This window comes from Phalacrocorax aristotelis, chromosome 7 (genome assembly GCF_949628215.1).
Source record: "Phalacrocorax aristotelis chromosome 7, bGulAri2.1, whole genome shotgun sequence".
Classification (NCBI taxonomy): Eukaryota; Metazoa; Chordata; class Aves; order Suliformes; family Phalacrocoracidae; genus Phalacrocorax; species Phalacrocorax aristotelis.
Genome location: NC_134282.1, coordinates 35,846,404 through 35,863,089, shown reverse-complemented (window position 1 = coordinate 35,863,089; position 16,686 = coordinate 35,846,404). Strand labels below are relative to the sequence as shown.

The 16,686-nt window shown below is 40.4% G+C and overlaps 2 protein-coding genes across 5 annotated transcripts; one reads left to right on the top strand and one right to left on the bottom strand.

Annotated features, from left to right (window-relative positions):
- The first annotated feature begins 684 nt into the window (after window positions 1-684).
- LACTB (lactamase beta) lies at window positions 685-11,414 on the top strand. Its single transcript, XM_075100037.1, has 6 exons — window positions 685-965; window positions 1,767-1,833; window positions 4,062-4,252; window positions 4,619-4,964; window positions 6,581-6,746; window positions 7,974-11,414. The coding sequence occupies exons 1-6, from the start codon at window positions 708-710 to the stop codon at window positions 8,515-8,517; spliced, it is 1,572 nt and encodes a 523-aa protein (XP_074956138.1). The 5' UTR covers window positions 685-707; the 3' UTR covers window positions 8,518-11,414.
- A 545-nt stretch (window positions 11,415-11,959) lies between these two features.
- RPS27L (ribosomal protein S27 like) lies at window positions 11,960-16,388 on the bottom strand. Of its 4 annotated transcripts, none has more exons than XR_012661660.1 (4): window positions 15,605-16,031; window positions 14,834-14,968; window positions 13,511-13,621; window positions 11,960-12,464 (listed from the first exon to the last, which is right to left on the bottom strand). XR_012661660.1 is itself a non-coding variant. In XM_075100051.1 (4 exons), exons 1-4 carry the CDS (start codon window positions 16,302-16,304, stop codon window positions 12,436-12,438), a joined length of 255 nt encoding a protein of 84 aa, XP_074956152.1. In that variant the 5' UTR covers window positions 16,305-16,388; the 3' UTR covers window positions 11,960-12,435. The 4 variants fall into 4 exon arrangements, 2 of the variants coding, with proteins under 2 accessions (XP_074956152.1, XP_074956151.1); XR_012661661.1 differs by having other exon boundaries at window positions 13,511-13,564; XM_075100051.1 differs by lacking the exon at window positions 14,834-14,968 and adding an exon at window positions 16,299-16,388 and having other exon boundaries at window positions 15,605-15,713.
- Between the last annotated feature and the right edge of the window lie 298 nt (window positions 16,389-16,686).

Below are 16,686 nucleotides of genomic sequence, written 5' to 3'. Positions count from 1 at the left end.
TAAAGAGAGCAACTACATGGAAAAATTATTTCTGTGAGCAAATGCATGCTGTGTCCTCAGCACTGTTCTAGGTTGGAACTTGACTATAAAGCAGCATTGGAGAATTCAACGTTTGTAAGTAATTCCTCACTAATCTAGATCAAATATGCTCATCTTGCAGTTAAAAGGTTTTATCTTGGTGTTAGCCTCTCTTGCCCTGCTTTACTTCTGCCTGGCACACATTTAGCAACAGGCTTTTTAAATTTGATCCCGCAGTCATCTGCTGTGGAGCGCAGAGCTAAGATCAGAAATTATGTCGTGGCTTGAAGTATCCTTCATCTTCCCTCTATCCTTCTTGTATATACATCAGTACAATGAAAGTGCTGGTCAAAACCCGCTGGCTCCCTCGGCGCCGCCTCCGTGCTGGCGGCAGTTACAAACGCGCTCCCATCAGGAGGTGGGGCGGGCGGTGCTGGGATCGCTGGGGCTCCAGTTACCCGGCCGAGGGGAGGAGTCGTGCTTTAACATCTTTCCTTTTAAGGATTCTTTCTTTTTAAGGGTTTGGAAAGGTTTCGCAGGGATTTGACCGATTCGGGATTTCGCTCTAAGGTGAGCGGCCGCCCTGGCTCGATGCGCTCGGAGCTCGGGTGGAGCGAGCGCTCGGGAGCGGCTGCAGCTGCCTGGCAGGACTCCGGTGCGGCGGCGGCGGCGGGAGGCGCTGCGCGGCCATGCAAGGCCTGGCGCGGACTCTGCGGCGGGCGGCGGCGGCTGGGCGGCCCACGGCGCCACGGCGAGGGGGCGGCGGTGGCGGGGCGCGGTCCTGGGGCTGGGGGCTGACGCTGGGGCTGGCGCTGGGGGTGAAGGTGCCGCCGACGGCGGGCTGCGGGGCTGGCGGCGGGCAGGAGGCGGAGGCGGATCCGCGGCTGCCCCCTCGGAACTTCGGCGCCGCCATCGAGAGGAGCCGGGATCTGCTGCGGAGGGTTAAGGTGCTGAGCCGGGGGGCTGGCGGGGAGCCAGCCCTCACCTCTCAGAGGCGGGGGCTTGTGTCCCCTTCCCACGCGGCGGCTGCGGGAGATTTCGGTCAAGCGTTATCTGAAGGGAACGTTTTTTGGGGGGAAAACCCCCAAAACCCGCTCTGGCGGGTGCTCCTTGGGTTCCCGCTGAGCGGTCGCAGATGGATCGCAGGGTGTCACGGGAGCTGTCTTACAGAATATATCCATGTTTTTCTTCTTAACGTAGGGTCAGCGAGGGCCGGCGGTGTTGGGGTGCGTAGGCCAGGCGGAGCTTGGTGCGGGAGCTGGTGGAAGTGGGGTGCAGTGCCGGGGCACCGGGGAACGGGGAAGGCCTTAAAGGCTGTAGGAAGGAGAGAGAGGCAAGAGGAGTGCTTAAAAAGCACGTTATAGTTGCCTTAAAAATCTAACTGCAGGTCCTTTGAAATTCTACTTGCTTATAGATGATGCAGTTTGTGTGTTGCATATTAACTTCATAATGTTTTGTTTCTATGCAGTTTTCCTTACATGTCCTGATTGCTAATATAATTGCGCCATTAAATAAATTACTTTATTTAAATTGTTGTATTTTTCCCAGTTGCTGGATTAAAATGTCTGCTTTTCGAAAGCAGTATATATCAGTTCAACCCAACTAGTATTTAACAAAATTTAAATTGTAATGTGACAACAATATGCAGGTGTATTTTGTAGGATTGCTTTTGCATTTTTAGGGTTTGGGAGAAGATGTTTTTTAACTGTGAAGATCCTTCTTAATGTCTGATGTCCATTTTTTGACAGGATGAAGCAGGAATCCCAGGTATACTAGTTGGAGTTTCTGTAGATGGAAAGGAAGTCTGGTCAGAAGGTTAGTATGTGGGAGTAGTAGTTGTGCATGCTGTTTGGAAGCAATGAACGAACGATTTTGACACACCGATCGGATGTCCCATCTCCAGACAGTGGCCAGAAACAGGTGCCTGGGGAGTATGAAGTGATACTTTCGTTGCTAAACTTCAATAATTTCCAGGGATCGGTAATTTACTAACTTCCTGAATGTGCTAGTATATCTCCACAGTTATGTTTAAGAACCTTTCTTCCATTAATTTGTCAGATTGGTCTTTGAATATACTTACACTCTAGGCATACAGCTGTACAGTGGTCAGGTGGAATGGTATACGCAAGGTATAAAACTGTTCTCCCCACAGGAACTTGCTTAATAGTCAAAGTAATAATGGCTCACATTTGGTCATCTGTCTGCCATTTGTGGACTGAGGTGTAGATTTTTATTGGGAAGGTGCTGAGATTTAACAGGTGTTATCCTTCCAGAAATTGGAAGTGATTTTTCTGGTTACACAGTTCAGAGAGCCCGTTAGTACTGCTCGTATCATGTAGAGATTTGCTGTTTATTTAGAAAAACATCCAACCTGTGTGTCTTTTTTCAGAAACATTTTCATAATCTGGTTTGGGTTTTTTGGACAACGTAAGTAGTAGTAGTAAATGGCAACATACTTCATAGAATTTGAAAAAATAAATCTTTGTAAGATTGTTTCTGACTTTCTTCTGACACAGCCTGTTGTTCCATTAACTTTTGTGTATATATAACTCTGATTATAGGTTTTCATTTCTCTTTCGTCATGAGAGAAGTGAGTTGGATAGCCTCTGGTACCTTTAGTAATGTGACCTAATAAGAAAATCGTGCTAGAAACTTAATCACAAACTTTCTCAAATCAGACAGCTTTTTCTGGTCTCAAATTACCTAGCCATGAAAGCAGAAGTTTTTATAAGACTTCTGCAGAATCCCTTCCTTGACATGCAGGAAAGTGCCTGAGGGAACTAGTGCCAGGGTTGTGGTTTATCACCAGGACTGCCAGATCCAGTAGCAAGACAACTACATGTGGGAGCATAGGTATGGCAGAACTTTCTGTACCCTGCTGCATATGGATACAGAGAACAACACTGCCTTGAGTAAAGCAGCTGGGAGATGGGTAACACTGCTCTAGCAGACTTCTGGCTCATTTTGTTGTCTTCCTCCCTTTTTCATGGGGGGGAAAAAAATAGGAACACTTGTAAGTTGCATGCATTCTGTGACCACAGTACTAAACCTGCTTTCTTGCTAAACTGGTGGGAGTGATTTGAGATTTGGAAGGTATTTTCACTGAGGGGTACAGCTTCTGCATTCACAAGCATCATGCAAGCACTTGAGAAGCAACTTTACATAAAATAAAGTGTCATGGGCAACTGACATATCATCTATTTTATTTCTTGTGTTTTGGCAAGGTTTTTTTTTGCTGACTAGTTCATAACTGAGACTACAGTTTCATATAGCCAGACATGCATTATTTGCTGGCCTTGCTTGTACTGAAAACTGCAAATATGTCATTATTTCATTCCATTACTTTTTGTGCTGCAACATCAATTGCACAGTTTCTTCAAACCTAGCTCAAACTGAAGACTAGTGTGGGAACTTCATAATGCCTTATTAATTCTGATTATTACTACCAGACTTGTGAGTTGGTCACACAGGAAAACACTGGTATGGAGGCCATTAGGCTGTCTTTTAATTGAAGTCATGATGAGTGATGTTGAAACATAACTGGTCTGTGAAACTTTACGGCTTAGGTAATTCCTATGAGTTTGTGAGTGATTTCCATTCTCAATTTCTGTATTGATAAAATAAGACCCTTTACTGTTTCAACCATTAATTCAGAATGGTAAAAGGAGTATTTATGACTCTTGGTCCGTTATTTTACAGTCTAGATATTGGTCTCTTGTTTTTCTAGATTGAATATTTGACCTCAGGAGTGTAAATTTTGACTTAATCTTCAATTTCATTTATCATTAGATTTGTTTTTTAGCCTTAATCAGTAACTTGGGATGCCATTGGCCAAGACAATGGGCTTTGATTAACTGTTCCTACTACATTAAAATGTTATTAACTTAGTTGAAGCAGGAGCAGGGATAATCCAATGCTTCACGTCCCAGCTTAGCTAGAGGAAAAACATTTTAAAGAGCCAGAAAATCAAGTTAATTGCACATAATTAATTCAGCATGTCTCTTTGCAAAATATTTACCACAGTTTTTTTAATTTTCTTAAAGGTTTGGGTTATGCTGACATAGAGAATCGCGTAGTATGTAAGCCAGAGACGATCATGCGAATTGCTAGTATTAGCAAGTGTCTTACAATGATGGCTGTTGCTAAATTGTGGGAAGAGGGGAAACTGGATTTAGATGCCCCAGTGCAGAAATATGTCCCTGAATTTCCAGAAAAAGTGTACGAGGGTGAAAAGGTATGTAGTTGTTTACTGGTAACACTTTTTTGGATTTTTGTTCCTGTCATTGCATAGCCATGTGTGTACAGGTGCCTGTATCTGGACCTATTCCTGTAAAACATCACAAATCATTTAGACAAGTATTGTTATTTGTTGCTCGAAAAATCAATGCTGGAAATTTGGATCTTTTTATATCGGAGTTTTATATCAAGTGTGTAGTGTGTGCATACATGTGTATATATTTTAAGTAGGTTTAATACATGATATATAAAAGGTCTTATATCTTTGTTCCATGTCATGTTGAATTTTACTTTTCTCGTGATCTAGTGTGCATCAGATCTTTAGTGAAAGAGCTCACGTTTAAATATTGTCCTTTCTACCTAGGTCGCTATTACTACCAGACAGTTAGTTTCACACTTAAGTGGGATTCGTCACTATGAAAAAGATATTACAAAAGTAAAGGAAGAAAAGGAAAAGGCAAACAGAGCATTTAAACTAACAAAACCCTATCAGGATAAAGAACAAAAAGAAAAAGAAGGCAAAGGGGTTGAAAAGATGGATTCTGTCAAACCAAGTGAAGAACATGAAGGTGAGGTAAAAAGCCTAAATTTAAAACCTGGCAGGAGAGACAAGGAATTTGAGCAAGAGGAGTATTATTTGAAGGAAAAATTTGAAAGCGTGGTTGAATCACTGAAGATATTTAAAAATGATCCTTTATTCTTTAAACCAGGTGAGTTTCTATTAATTTAGACCAAAATGTGCTCTTCTAGTGAAATTTTTGTTTCAAATTGTTTTACGTGCAGCAAGGAAAGTAGAGCCCAGTAAAGAGTGTTTGTGTGGGTATTTGTTTTGTTCTACTTTCCTCCCCCGCTTTTTGTCTTCTTGTGCCCCTTGAAAAGCTCAATGGAGAAGTATTTGGGCTGTTCTGTACAAACCATCTGGTTATGTAATTGTCTTAAAACTGATGTAACTTTTGAAGACTGAACTGATCAGGATTTTATCAGTTCAATTTTAGATAACAGTGTTGTACAGATATCTCTACCAATCTATTGACTTAAAAGAATTATGCTTATATAGATACTTTCTAATGCTGTACCTGCACCATAATCCACCAGGTTCAAAATGTGATGTAACCAAGACTTAAAGTAATACAAAGAATCCCAGATAATGCAGGGGAGAAGAGAAAGTGGGACTCAGGTAGAAATAAGACTTTTTGTCCATAAGCTCTAGGTAATGCAATAAATGCTATGAAACATACCAGTTACTGAATTTATAAATGCTAAAGCAGATTATGATTTTGGTAACAAATCTGTGTCTACAAAGTATTTTGTAAGCAGATACCAACTTGCTGTATTCATGCTCTGGGCCTTCCAGATACAAACCACAAGCAGAATTTTTCGTTAAAAGAATTCTACAGAAAGACCATAGAATCACAGAATTGTTGAGGTTATTTATTCTTGGAATTATTTAAATTAATTCTGGAGAGGACTTTGAGGAGCTTCATGTCTAAGTTCTATATGAGTTAGGTTAACAGGCAAATGATGCACACTGCTAATAGAGAGTAAATAATGTGCATTTAAGGGGGAAAAGGGTAGGAAGGGGGAGAAGTTAATTACATAGTCTTGTAATGTTCTAGGAACCATTTCAAGTAAGCGATGTCTCAACTGGAGGCAGTTCAGCATGTTTCATGAGAGGTGTTAGCACAAGAATGAGATTTTTTTTTTAAAAAGAAACATTGTTTTATAAATTATCTTAAATAATACGCATGTTAGTGCTCATATAATCTTTCAGGATATTCTAGAACTAGAAAACTAGAACTAGAAACACTGATAAAAGTGATCAAGATTTTTGCCAACCTTGAGTGAGTACTACCCTTCTCATTCCATCTCTAGCATATAGGCACACAAACAAGTCACGGTAGGTGAGCATCTTTTAAGAAGTAATGGTATGGTTGCTTCAGCTTTCCAAATCTAGACATTCTTGTTAGAACTGGTACAGTAAACCTTGTGGAAAGGATGTTAAATGTCAGTCTTCACATCTTGGCTTGAAACCTGGCTGTACATAGAGATCCCTGAAAATTTTTTAGCGCTGTTCTCAGAGCTATCTGCACTTAGGAAGCATCCGTGTCTGCTGCAGAACAGAAATTCCTAGGGCCCAGTATCATAAGCTTGTGATTCACATCATATTAAAATGGGGATAGAGGGGGGAGTCCTTTAATTGATTATTCATTGCTATATATAGTTTTATTTGCACATGTGATTACTTATATTTTATTCTTCAGATTCCATTTAAGCCTCACGTGTCTAACTTTTTTTCTTCCCCCCTTCTTTCTTGTGTTTTTTCAAGGTAGTCAGTTCTTGTATTCAACTTATGGCTTTACTCTTTTAAGTGCCGTTGTGGAGAGAGCTTCGGGACAAAAATTTACAGATTATATGCTAAAAATGTTTCGTGATTTGGATATGCTATCGACTGTACTAGATGACAATGAAGCAATGATCTATAACAGAGCAAGGTAAACTTGGTGCCTCAAATTAGAACATATTGACATGTTGTGGTTCGTTTAATGGTCTGGTTATACTATATTTCACTGATGTGAAAATGTTTAAAAATTCATGTTCTAGATCTTCTAGAGGTATAAGCCAAGCATTTTAGTGTCATAACAGGTTTTATTGTGATCAAAAGAACTGACTGTAGGGACACTGAGAAAATTGAGTCACTAGCAGAGCTGATGGTGATATGGACCATTTGGCTCTCTTCCTTTGCGCCAACTTCTGATTTTTGGCATTATGGCTTTCAGAAGTTCCCTAAAAGTTTTCCAGTATAAGTGCAGAGTAGATAGGGAATGGATCTCTGTACCGTTTGATAGTAGGCTTGCCCTGCCTGCATGCTGCGCCTCCCCCCGCCCCCCCCCCCCCCCCCCTTTTTAATTTATGGTTCCTTTTCACAGCTCTCCAAGTAGTACATGGACCTTTTGTGGTCTAAAGGCCAAAGGTTGAAATTCATCAGATTATATACTTACTCAACATAAATTTCATGCAACATATGAAAAGGAATCCAGTCATGATTGGACTGCTTCTTTCAAAAGCTTAATGCAGTCTGCAGTCCTGCTGTGTTGTTCCTGATAGTTCATTCTGCAATTCTGATTGGTAGTTTCTAATTTGTATTTTAATAATAGGTTTTGCAAGACTCTCATGCTTCTCACTTTCTTGGTAGTTCCAGAATATTCAGTTGTCATAGTATATGGCAACTGAAATGGGGCACTGGGGGTAAATCAATCATAAATGGAAACTGCTGTCTCAGAGCAGTCACCTAAGACTTCAGTGAAATTTCAGCTCAGTGCCTGTTAAACATAGGGTAGTAGTAGGATTCCTCTTTCTTAAAACACTTTAGATCTAGTACGGCAATTCAAGAAAAATCTGGTGCTAGCTGATCTATAGATTTCTGTCACATTTGTATATTGCCTTTACTCTTAGTATATCTGAAGAATAAGTAGAGTGATTAGTACTTTTATTGAAACTAAGCTTCAAACCTCAGAAGTCACCTTAATTTTTGTTTTCCCATCTGAAATTCTTGTTGATTTTTCTGCAAGAAATATACTTAAAAAAATAGATTTTTAAAAATTCCAATGTTTCATGAGAACAAGCTAACGCGTGTTCAGTTTGCTCTTCTAATGTATGGCAGCCTAAAACAGTTGTGCATAGTATCTGAGAATGACAAGTTGAATTTTCTTGAATTCTAGGTGTTATGTTTACAACAAAAAGGGACGGCTGGTAAACGCACCGTACGTGGACAACTCTTACAAGTGGGCTGGTGGTGGCTTTGTGTCATCAGTAGGTGATCTTCTGAAATTTGGAAATGCCTTGTTATACAGTTATCAAGCCGGACGATTTAAAAGCTCTGATGGCAAACTTCTTCCTGGGTACCTCAAACCAGACACAGTTGCAATGATGTGGACCCCAGTGCCAAAAACGGAAGTATCATGGGACAGGGATGGTAAATACGCAATGGCTTGGGCTGTAGTAGAGAAAAAACAACAATATGGCTGTTGCAGACAGCAGAGACACTATGCATCTCATACAGGTGGTGCAGTGGGGGCAAGTAGTGTCCTCCTAATTCTTCCTGAAGAGCAGGACTCTGAAGCTATAGATACTGGACTAGTGGCACCACCTAGAGGAGTAATTGTTAGTATTATCTGTAATATGCAATCAGTGTCACTCAACAGCACTGCCTTAAAGATTGCAAGAGAATTTGATAAAGAAAAACGGGCACAATATATAGATTAAAAAAAAAGATACATGTAACTAAACTCACTGTACTGAAACATGAAAAACAAATGGAGAAGGGTGTAATTGGAGTCTAAGATCACTAAGAACATGTGAACAAAAAGCATCAAAAAGTCACTTATTAACTTCTGCTAGTGGTGCTAAACTTACGTGTAACTGGAATTCATCCCTCAGGGAAGTCCCTAACTTACAGGAAAGGAGAATGTAACAGTCAAATTTGACTTCCTGTAGTACGTGTGTAAATTATATTAGCTGGGTTTTTTTCTCATCCAGTCAAGCACTTGGCCAAGATTAAAAAAATTAACATTGTTTTCTTGCACTGAGAAGTATAACAACAGAATTATTTACCTTAAATATTAAATTTTTGAAAAATGTTACATCTTGACTTGAGCACACAAAGACATAATTCGTTATTCTCACAGTTCCAGTCTGCCAAAACTGTTCGGTATTACTTTTTAAAGAAAAATAATTTTGTTGATTTTTATATTTTCACATAGTGCTTTTCTTATTTGCTTAAAAAGCAAAAAAAAAAAACAAACAACAAAACCCAAATCTTGAAGCTACCTCCAGAATGCAGATTTATACCGGAAGTATGTTTTTGTCAGAGCTGTGGATTGTTAATTACTAGAAAGAATGAAGCTAAAGTAATGTAAGTAAAATTCTTTTTGTTATTTAGATGTCCTCTCTTCCATTTTTATTGGGACACAGAGAACGTGTGAAACTAGTTCACTGTGAAATAAGGGTATTATTTCCGCAGTGTACGTGCCTGAACAGCACAACACGGTGAGCTGTCAAACTGTCTCATTGGTTTTGAGAGATACACGTGCTAACTTTGGTAGACAGAAATGGCACTGTATTCTGTAATGTGGATATTGCTTTAGATACAGAATATATGAACTCAATGCAGTAACGTTTAAAGCCCATTCTTGAAGCCAGCAGCAGAAGTCTTGCAGACTTTTGAGAGGTTGTTTTGAAAACTATCCTTTTTTCCACTTGGAGACCTGCCTCAAGGAGTTAGTTTTGCACAAGGTTGAACAAGAAATTGTGATAAGAGTTCCAAAGAAGCATTTTCTAATCTTCAATTTTACTATAAGAATACATTAACATCTGAATTTGCTGATTTTGTATATTCCATAATGGCACGGAAGATCTCTATGATTGCCAAGATTTAACCCCAGCCCACTTTCCTGTGCAGTTACATCAGACAGTATTTCCAGGCTGAGGCAGAACAAAATACCGTTCAGCAAAGGTTTGAATACTTGTATCCCTGCACTCTTCAGCAGCTCTGCTTCTCTGAATTTAAGGAGCAAGACGTCTTATATAACAGCTAGCAGAAGATAGCCTTACCTGCCTCTTTCCCAAGTTAGTGCTTTTAGTATTAACTTCATAGTTGTTACCTGCCCTGTGAGGAAACGACATCCTATCATGTCTGTTACCAGTTTGCCTATAATAACACTTATTACCTAAGAGTGACAAACCAGAAAATTTCATGTTTTGAGGTGTCAGTATTTTACCTACATTTTTAATTGACGCTAGCAGGACTGGTTTAGTACTCGTCATAATTATAACCATTCTTGTGCCTTAAAACAGTAAAAGCTCACACCTAAACTATTTGCTTAGGTTTTCAAGCCCACTCACCAAAACCTCACTTTTTAAAATCATTAATAATGGGCTGTCTTTATCGCAGTAATAGCAAATCAGTAGAGACAACAGAGAGAACCTTTCTGAACAAAGTTTGATTTGGTCAGGAAATAAATTACCTACTCTTCCACTGAAGTCTTTGATATTGTTTGACAGTTCCAATACTAAAGTACTGGAGGTGAGTGTCTTCTACAATAGCAGCAATTTTTTTTCCAGTCTTGAGCACCTGCTATCTGGGTAAACATGCAGCAGCAGAAGTCATTGCCTGTTTTACACAGGTAACAAGAGTAATTAGTTCTGAGTTGTTTTCTTGTTGAAGAATACATGAATAACAATAGACCAAATACAATGTTTTAAACATAGAAAACGTGAAAAGTAACACTTATTTTAGGATTTATAACATACTTTTCTTGTATGACGCATGTTTTACAAACGATATTTATTCCTGAAAACCATTTTGCATACTTGAGACAAAGCAGGCTTCACTCACTGACTATTGTGTTTGGATTTAGGCAAAGAGAGAGAATGTAGAAGGTATAGGTTTACCATTATGCTTGTCTGCATATGACCAAACACTAATAAATGTAAATAATTGTAGTATGTGTGAAAGTGAATAATGAAGTGCCTAAGGCATTTCTTAACACCAAGATATTAATGATAGTGTCTCACTCCCCTCATAGAATGTTTAGTCACCAACTTTTTATGTGCATACCATGTTATTTATACGGTATCTTCTGTAACTTCAGGCTTTAAAAATACCAAAACAACCCAACCCCTCTGTCACATGGACAGTATTGAAGATGCTATGATATCTAAATTTCATCTTCCAGTACATGGAACAAAATGGGTCACTGACTTTCTCTGATTTGATATTCACTTAATCATGAGTTCTTATCTTTTAGGGTGGGAGAAGGCAGAGGAATTAGTCTGGCCTCACCTGAATACACATGGTCACAACTGAATTAATATTGCTACTTTGATCTTTGTTCTGAAACAAGTTATTTGATGGACTGGCATTAAGTGTGGGAAACTGTCTTGTCAATTAAGAGCAGCTTTCATGATAAACTTGCTCTTAAATTAACCTTTATTGTGAAAACACAGTATGGCACGGACATAAAAACTGTACTTTTCTTAAAAGACATCTATACTAAATTGGTGTGTCTATTTTTGTTTTGAACACCTACTTTTTGCATATGGTAATTTTAAGTGTTCACTGTTTGACTTAACTGAAATAAAGCTTGTAAATGCAACAAACTGTTAATTTCAGGTTTGGGGTTTTTTTTCTTGACAAACATTTAAAAGTCATAAAAAGAATACAGGTTAAATAGAAATTCCCAACAGTAATTAACTCACCAAGACACCTGATACTTTGAGAGACATTGATACATAACTGAAGATATTATTGAGCAAAATTACTTGTAAGACTGAATGTTTTCTCATGGTTTAAAAAAAAAAATCCACTTTTTAACAGCCAGTTAGAAAAGGATGGCTTTTAAAAGCCAAACAAAAGCCCTGCTTTCTCATTGCAAAAAAAGTAAGTATTACTGAAAACATGCATGCTTTTGCTGTACTTGCTTTTTAAAAACTGGATACCATTTACAGCTGTTAATATAGTTTGCTGACTTAGGGTTGCTTATGTACCATATGCCTTCTTTATACTGAATGCTTTCAGTGTTTTCCAAGGGACTTTTTTTTTTTTTTTAATAGAAATGTCAGTATAGAGTATCAAATGGAGTTCTGAGACCAGAGTAGAGGGAGGAAAAAAACCATGCATTCCAGAACAACAACTGACATCAGTGAGTAACTTTATATTTTTATTTATCGCTACATTACTCAACATGGTAAAGGGACTAAAGCAATGTTGAAAGCAAATGAGCAGTATTAAATCTGTCTAGATTTTGCAATCCTTACAGTTAGGGTAGCTGCAGTAGTAAGGTATACAAAATACATTCTTATAGCAGTTGCTGTCACTATACGCATTACACTTCTGTAGCTGGTGAGTATCAAGGGGAAGAACACAGCCAGTCCAAGGTTTTTACATTAAATGACACCACTCAATTAACAAGGCAGTTTAAAATTATAAAGGTAAAGCTCAGCTGTCTGCAAACTTGCAGGAGAAACTTGTACTTTGTTTATTGAAAAAGAGATTGCAGCTCGTTAGTCACCAGTAGCACATAATTTTTACGAAATTAATTGTAATTACATGTTGTATTAACAGGCATTTTTAAATGGGTAAGGCTTTCAGGAACACAGATCCAGAACCACATGCTGAAGTGTTCAGTGTTGCTTTCTTCTAAATGAACAGCCTGTAAAGAAATCACATGATTATAGATATGAATAGTCCTTAAATTGTTAGACTGCCTTGGAAATTGCCCACCCAACTTAAGGAGAAAAACCCATGCAATAAATTTACCACAAGAGGTGAACATGTAGCACTTTGAGTCTTCTCTAACTCAACCAGAATAACATGGCTGTCATACAAGATTTACTATTTCTTTCCTCCAGATGTCTTAAAATTTCAGTCTACTGCTCAATCCTTTAGTGATACAAAGCCCAAACTGAAACAGCTGCTAGGAGTGTTGATACTTTTTCAATTACTCAACAGCCTTACTTCAGGTGTTCTGTCCTCACATAAACTACATCCCGTACAGTAGCATATTGTATAAGCACTAATATGTCACTTGCATATATTATTTACTTTTTGTCCTGAATTTACATTAATAAAATCTGAATTTGGTTTTTAATTCTTTTTTAAACCCTCAAGTGTTTCCAATGTTTTTCACATACCCCAGACACTGTGTTGTGTTTCAAGATACTGGTGCTACACCAGTTATCTGTATATAATTACCATTAGTTATTTGTTCCCTTATAATTTATACAAAACAAATTTTGATTAAGTAACATGAGCCAGGGAACTGCTTTGCTTTACTACTGTTTAAAAACAAACAGGCAAGCCACCGCTGACTAGGAGCGGCACAGAATCTCTTTAGCCTCGCAAAAGCACCCTACTCTTTTAAAGGTCTAAACTTAGCTCAGAATCAAATAGGCAGTATTTATTACAGATAGGCTAAAGAAAACAACAAGTCAAAGCACCTAAAATCAAGTGTGTGTGGTCAAGATGTAGCTTAGCTTACCTGCCTGGCATATTTGTATAGCCATTTAAAAACAAGAATATGAACAAAAAATGCAATTCAGGGCCCATTGACACTGCTTTTACTAGCCAGCTCTAAGCAATTTGTAAAACAAGCATTCCAACAGTTTTCAAAATCAAAGCTAAGATATTTTCAGGCTATAAATACATAGATGCCTTTATCTAAATGGAATATTTAGACTGCTAAACATTGCCCCTTACCTTCTGTGAGCCTGGCTTTCCCCCCAGTAGGCTGACACAGGACAGTTGAGCACCCTACACACAGAACAACTGTCTGAGCATGGCTGAATACAGTGGTTATCTTGTAACATCCTGGAAAACAGCATTATTAAGCTTTCCATTGAGTATTTCTAGCATTACTTTTTTTAGTTGTCTGTGTAATTGAATCAGATCCTCTAAATACACTTGTCCAAAAATGGATCTCTAACTCATTACACAGCATACCAAGTAAGACAAAGCAAAACACTGTAACTGTGGTCTGAAGTACTTGCTTTTACTAACATGCATATGAAAGCAAGTTAGTTAACTGAAACTGTTATGACTCCTCATATGAAAATCAGCACAGCCTGATGGCTGCCAAGAAATCATTCTCATAAATGGCTTAGAGAAAGGGATTTTCACTGCTTTCATTCTTTTCCTTGTAAAGTATTTTTAATTAGTCAAGAGGAATTTTTGAAGAGAGAAAACTTGTGAAAGACTTAATCTAGATATGGATATAGGAACTAGGCAAATAGATAAAAGTGAGCATAGATTCCATTTTCAGCATGTGTGGACCAGAAAGATAAGATAGAATGTTCGTTGTGAGGATGGTCCTCAGAAAGCTCTCTCACAAGAGAACTGGTTGGTAAAGAGAACTCCTGTTAGACGGAATAACAGTTTTCTGCTTTGTTTAAATCACAAATAGTAACTGCACAACTCTTTGTTTGCAAAAAACTGCCAGCAGCTAAAATGTAACCATAGCAAATGTTGTTTTCCCCCATGAATGTGAACTTCTACACTGATGAGTTTTTTCATTTTGTGGATTTTGCAGGGAAAGGAGCCCAATCCATTTCAGTAACTAGGCAGCAACTTCCAACGCTGAACCATGCATAAAGCCATCTGATCTTTTCAGCGCCTCGTGCTTAGGACCCTCTCATTATTGAAGCTCTCCTGCTTTGTTCTATATATCCCTCAAACTCAGTAACCAATTAATCCAACACTAATGAAGATAGCCAATGACCTATGGGCCTATGTTCACATTAACTGTATCTTAGTATATGCATGCATGGACACTGGTTTGAAGAAAATAAAAAGAAAAAAACCACTGGCTTAGCCTTCAGCCATGTTTTTTTTTAAGTAACCATACTCTACTTTCAGTTTTAATTAATTTACCTCACTTTCAGATGGGGAAAAATGTCTCAGAGCTTCTTAGAAATCTAAGCTACTAAGAAGGAATAACATAACAAGAAAACCCAAATACAGCAACCATTCCCTGCTTCTAGTCAGGATAATTGCTATTGTAAGTAAGCCTGTGCATTTTCTTACTGCTATGATCTTCTTATAGGGCAGTAGTTTCTAGGAGATAAGTTACCACACTTGACAATTTCTGTGCCTCGATGCGGATGTAGCTGTGCTGATTGAAGAAGCTGTTCACTGGTAGAGCATGCTCCTGTAATTGTGCTAGAAAATCCCATGTTTTAGTTTATAAAAGAGAAGTTGGTGCTGAAACATCTGTATGACCAAAGTAATGGAAAAATCTGTGAAAAGCGGACACAGGCAACACCTTAAATATAACTCCTTTATATGTGAGCTAAACAGCAACACGTGAAAAAGGCAGTTGTTCATGTTTTACTGTCTTAAGTCCCAGCATGCATGCATATATCCTTGTGAAAATTTTTCTGGTTGTTCTTATGGAATTAACCGACTTACAAAAGGGGGAAAACAATGTTGTCTTCTAATTGAAAGTGATGCCATGGATACTTTAAGGCATCCATTTAATCTCACTTCTCATATGTGCACTTCTGGGGGTTTGGTTTTTTTCCCCTACTTGCCAGGATTTCATAAAGGAAAAAAAGTCTCATGCCAGACCTCCAGAAAAGAAAACAAAAAGCCTATTGTTTAACTTTTGAAAAAGGTTGAAAACACTTTTATTGTTAAAAATACCCAAACCAATACACATTTTTTCCCTACAGAACAGATAAACGACATTTAGATTTAAAAAAAAACCAACACAAAACAAAATCAGACCTTTTATGAAGCAGACCCTCATAAAAGATTCATTCTGTTCCTTCTGTAAGATGCATTTTAAATATTTACCTGGACATTTCACATCCATAAAATAGGAGTTTGGGCTCTGCACGAGTCGCTTCTTTTTGTGTTTTCTCTTCTCATCCTCCAGGGAGGGATGCACTAGGTCTTTAGCCAGCTGCGTAGGACGAGGAAAAAGGCACTGCGTGTTAAAGACCGCTCGCTCTCGGCGGGCAAAGCGGATGCCGCCAAGCCGCCCGCAGCCTGCTCCCGCGCAGGGCCGCGGCGCTGGAACCAGCCTCCGGCGGGGTGAGGTTGGCGGGGGCGGCGAGACCCCCACCTCGGGCCACGCTGCACCGGCAGCGTGCCCGGGAGGCGGAGGCCGCGGGAAACCTGAGCACCAGCCGCCGCCGCCCCCTCCTCCAGCGGCAGCTCGTCCGCCCATCCCCGCCGGGCACGAGACGCAGCGCCCCCAGGTCCCTCAGAGGGCGGCGGCCGCAGGCGGGCGCGCCCCGCCCCACCCCACACCGCCCCCTCCGCCCGGCCCGGGCCGGCCCGGGCCGGCCCGGGCCGGCCCCGCTCAGCTCCGGTCCCCCCGCCGCCCCGAAGGCCGCGGTGCCGGGACGGCTCCCCTCACGCCGTGCCCCCGCACGGGAGGAGGCCCGAGGGCAGGCCGGCAGCGGCCCCCCTGGGAGGGACTTTAGGCCACCGACCCAGTCCCTGCCCCGCCGAAAGGCCCGGCCGCCGCTGGTAAACAACTCACAGGCATGTCTGCCGCGGACCTGCCGGCCCCGCGCTGCGCCGCCGGCCCGCCCCTTCCCCGCCCGCTTCCGCCGGGAGGAAGGGCTTGGAGGGGGGGCGGTGGCTAGCCGGCGGGACACCCGGACGCTCGGGCCGGAGGCTGCTGCGGCGCCGCTGGCGGTGTCTCACGGGCTGCCAGAAACCGGGCGGGAGCCCCATCCTCATCGTCACCTTCTTTGCGGTACTTGCAAAAATGCCATCGTACCTTTTCCCCGCATGTCGCTTCATTTGTTTAGCTCTAGTTGATGAGGAAATTGGTGCGGAGAGCATGTGTGCCTTCAGTCACCTTCCTGGAGACGGTTTCTGCACGAGCCGGCAGCGACGCGCCTGCTGCTTTCTCATAGACAAAA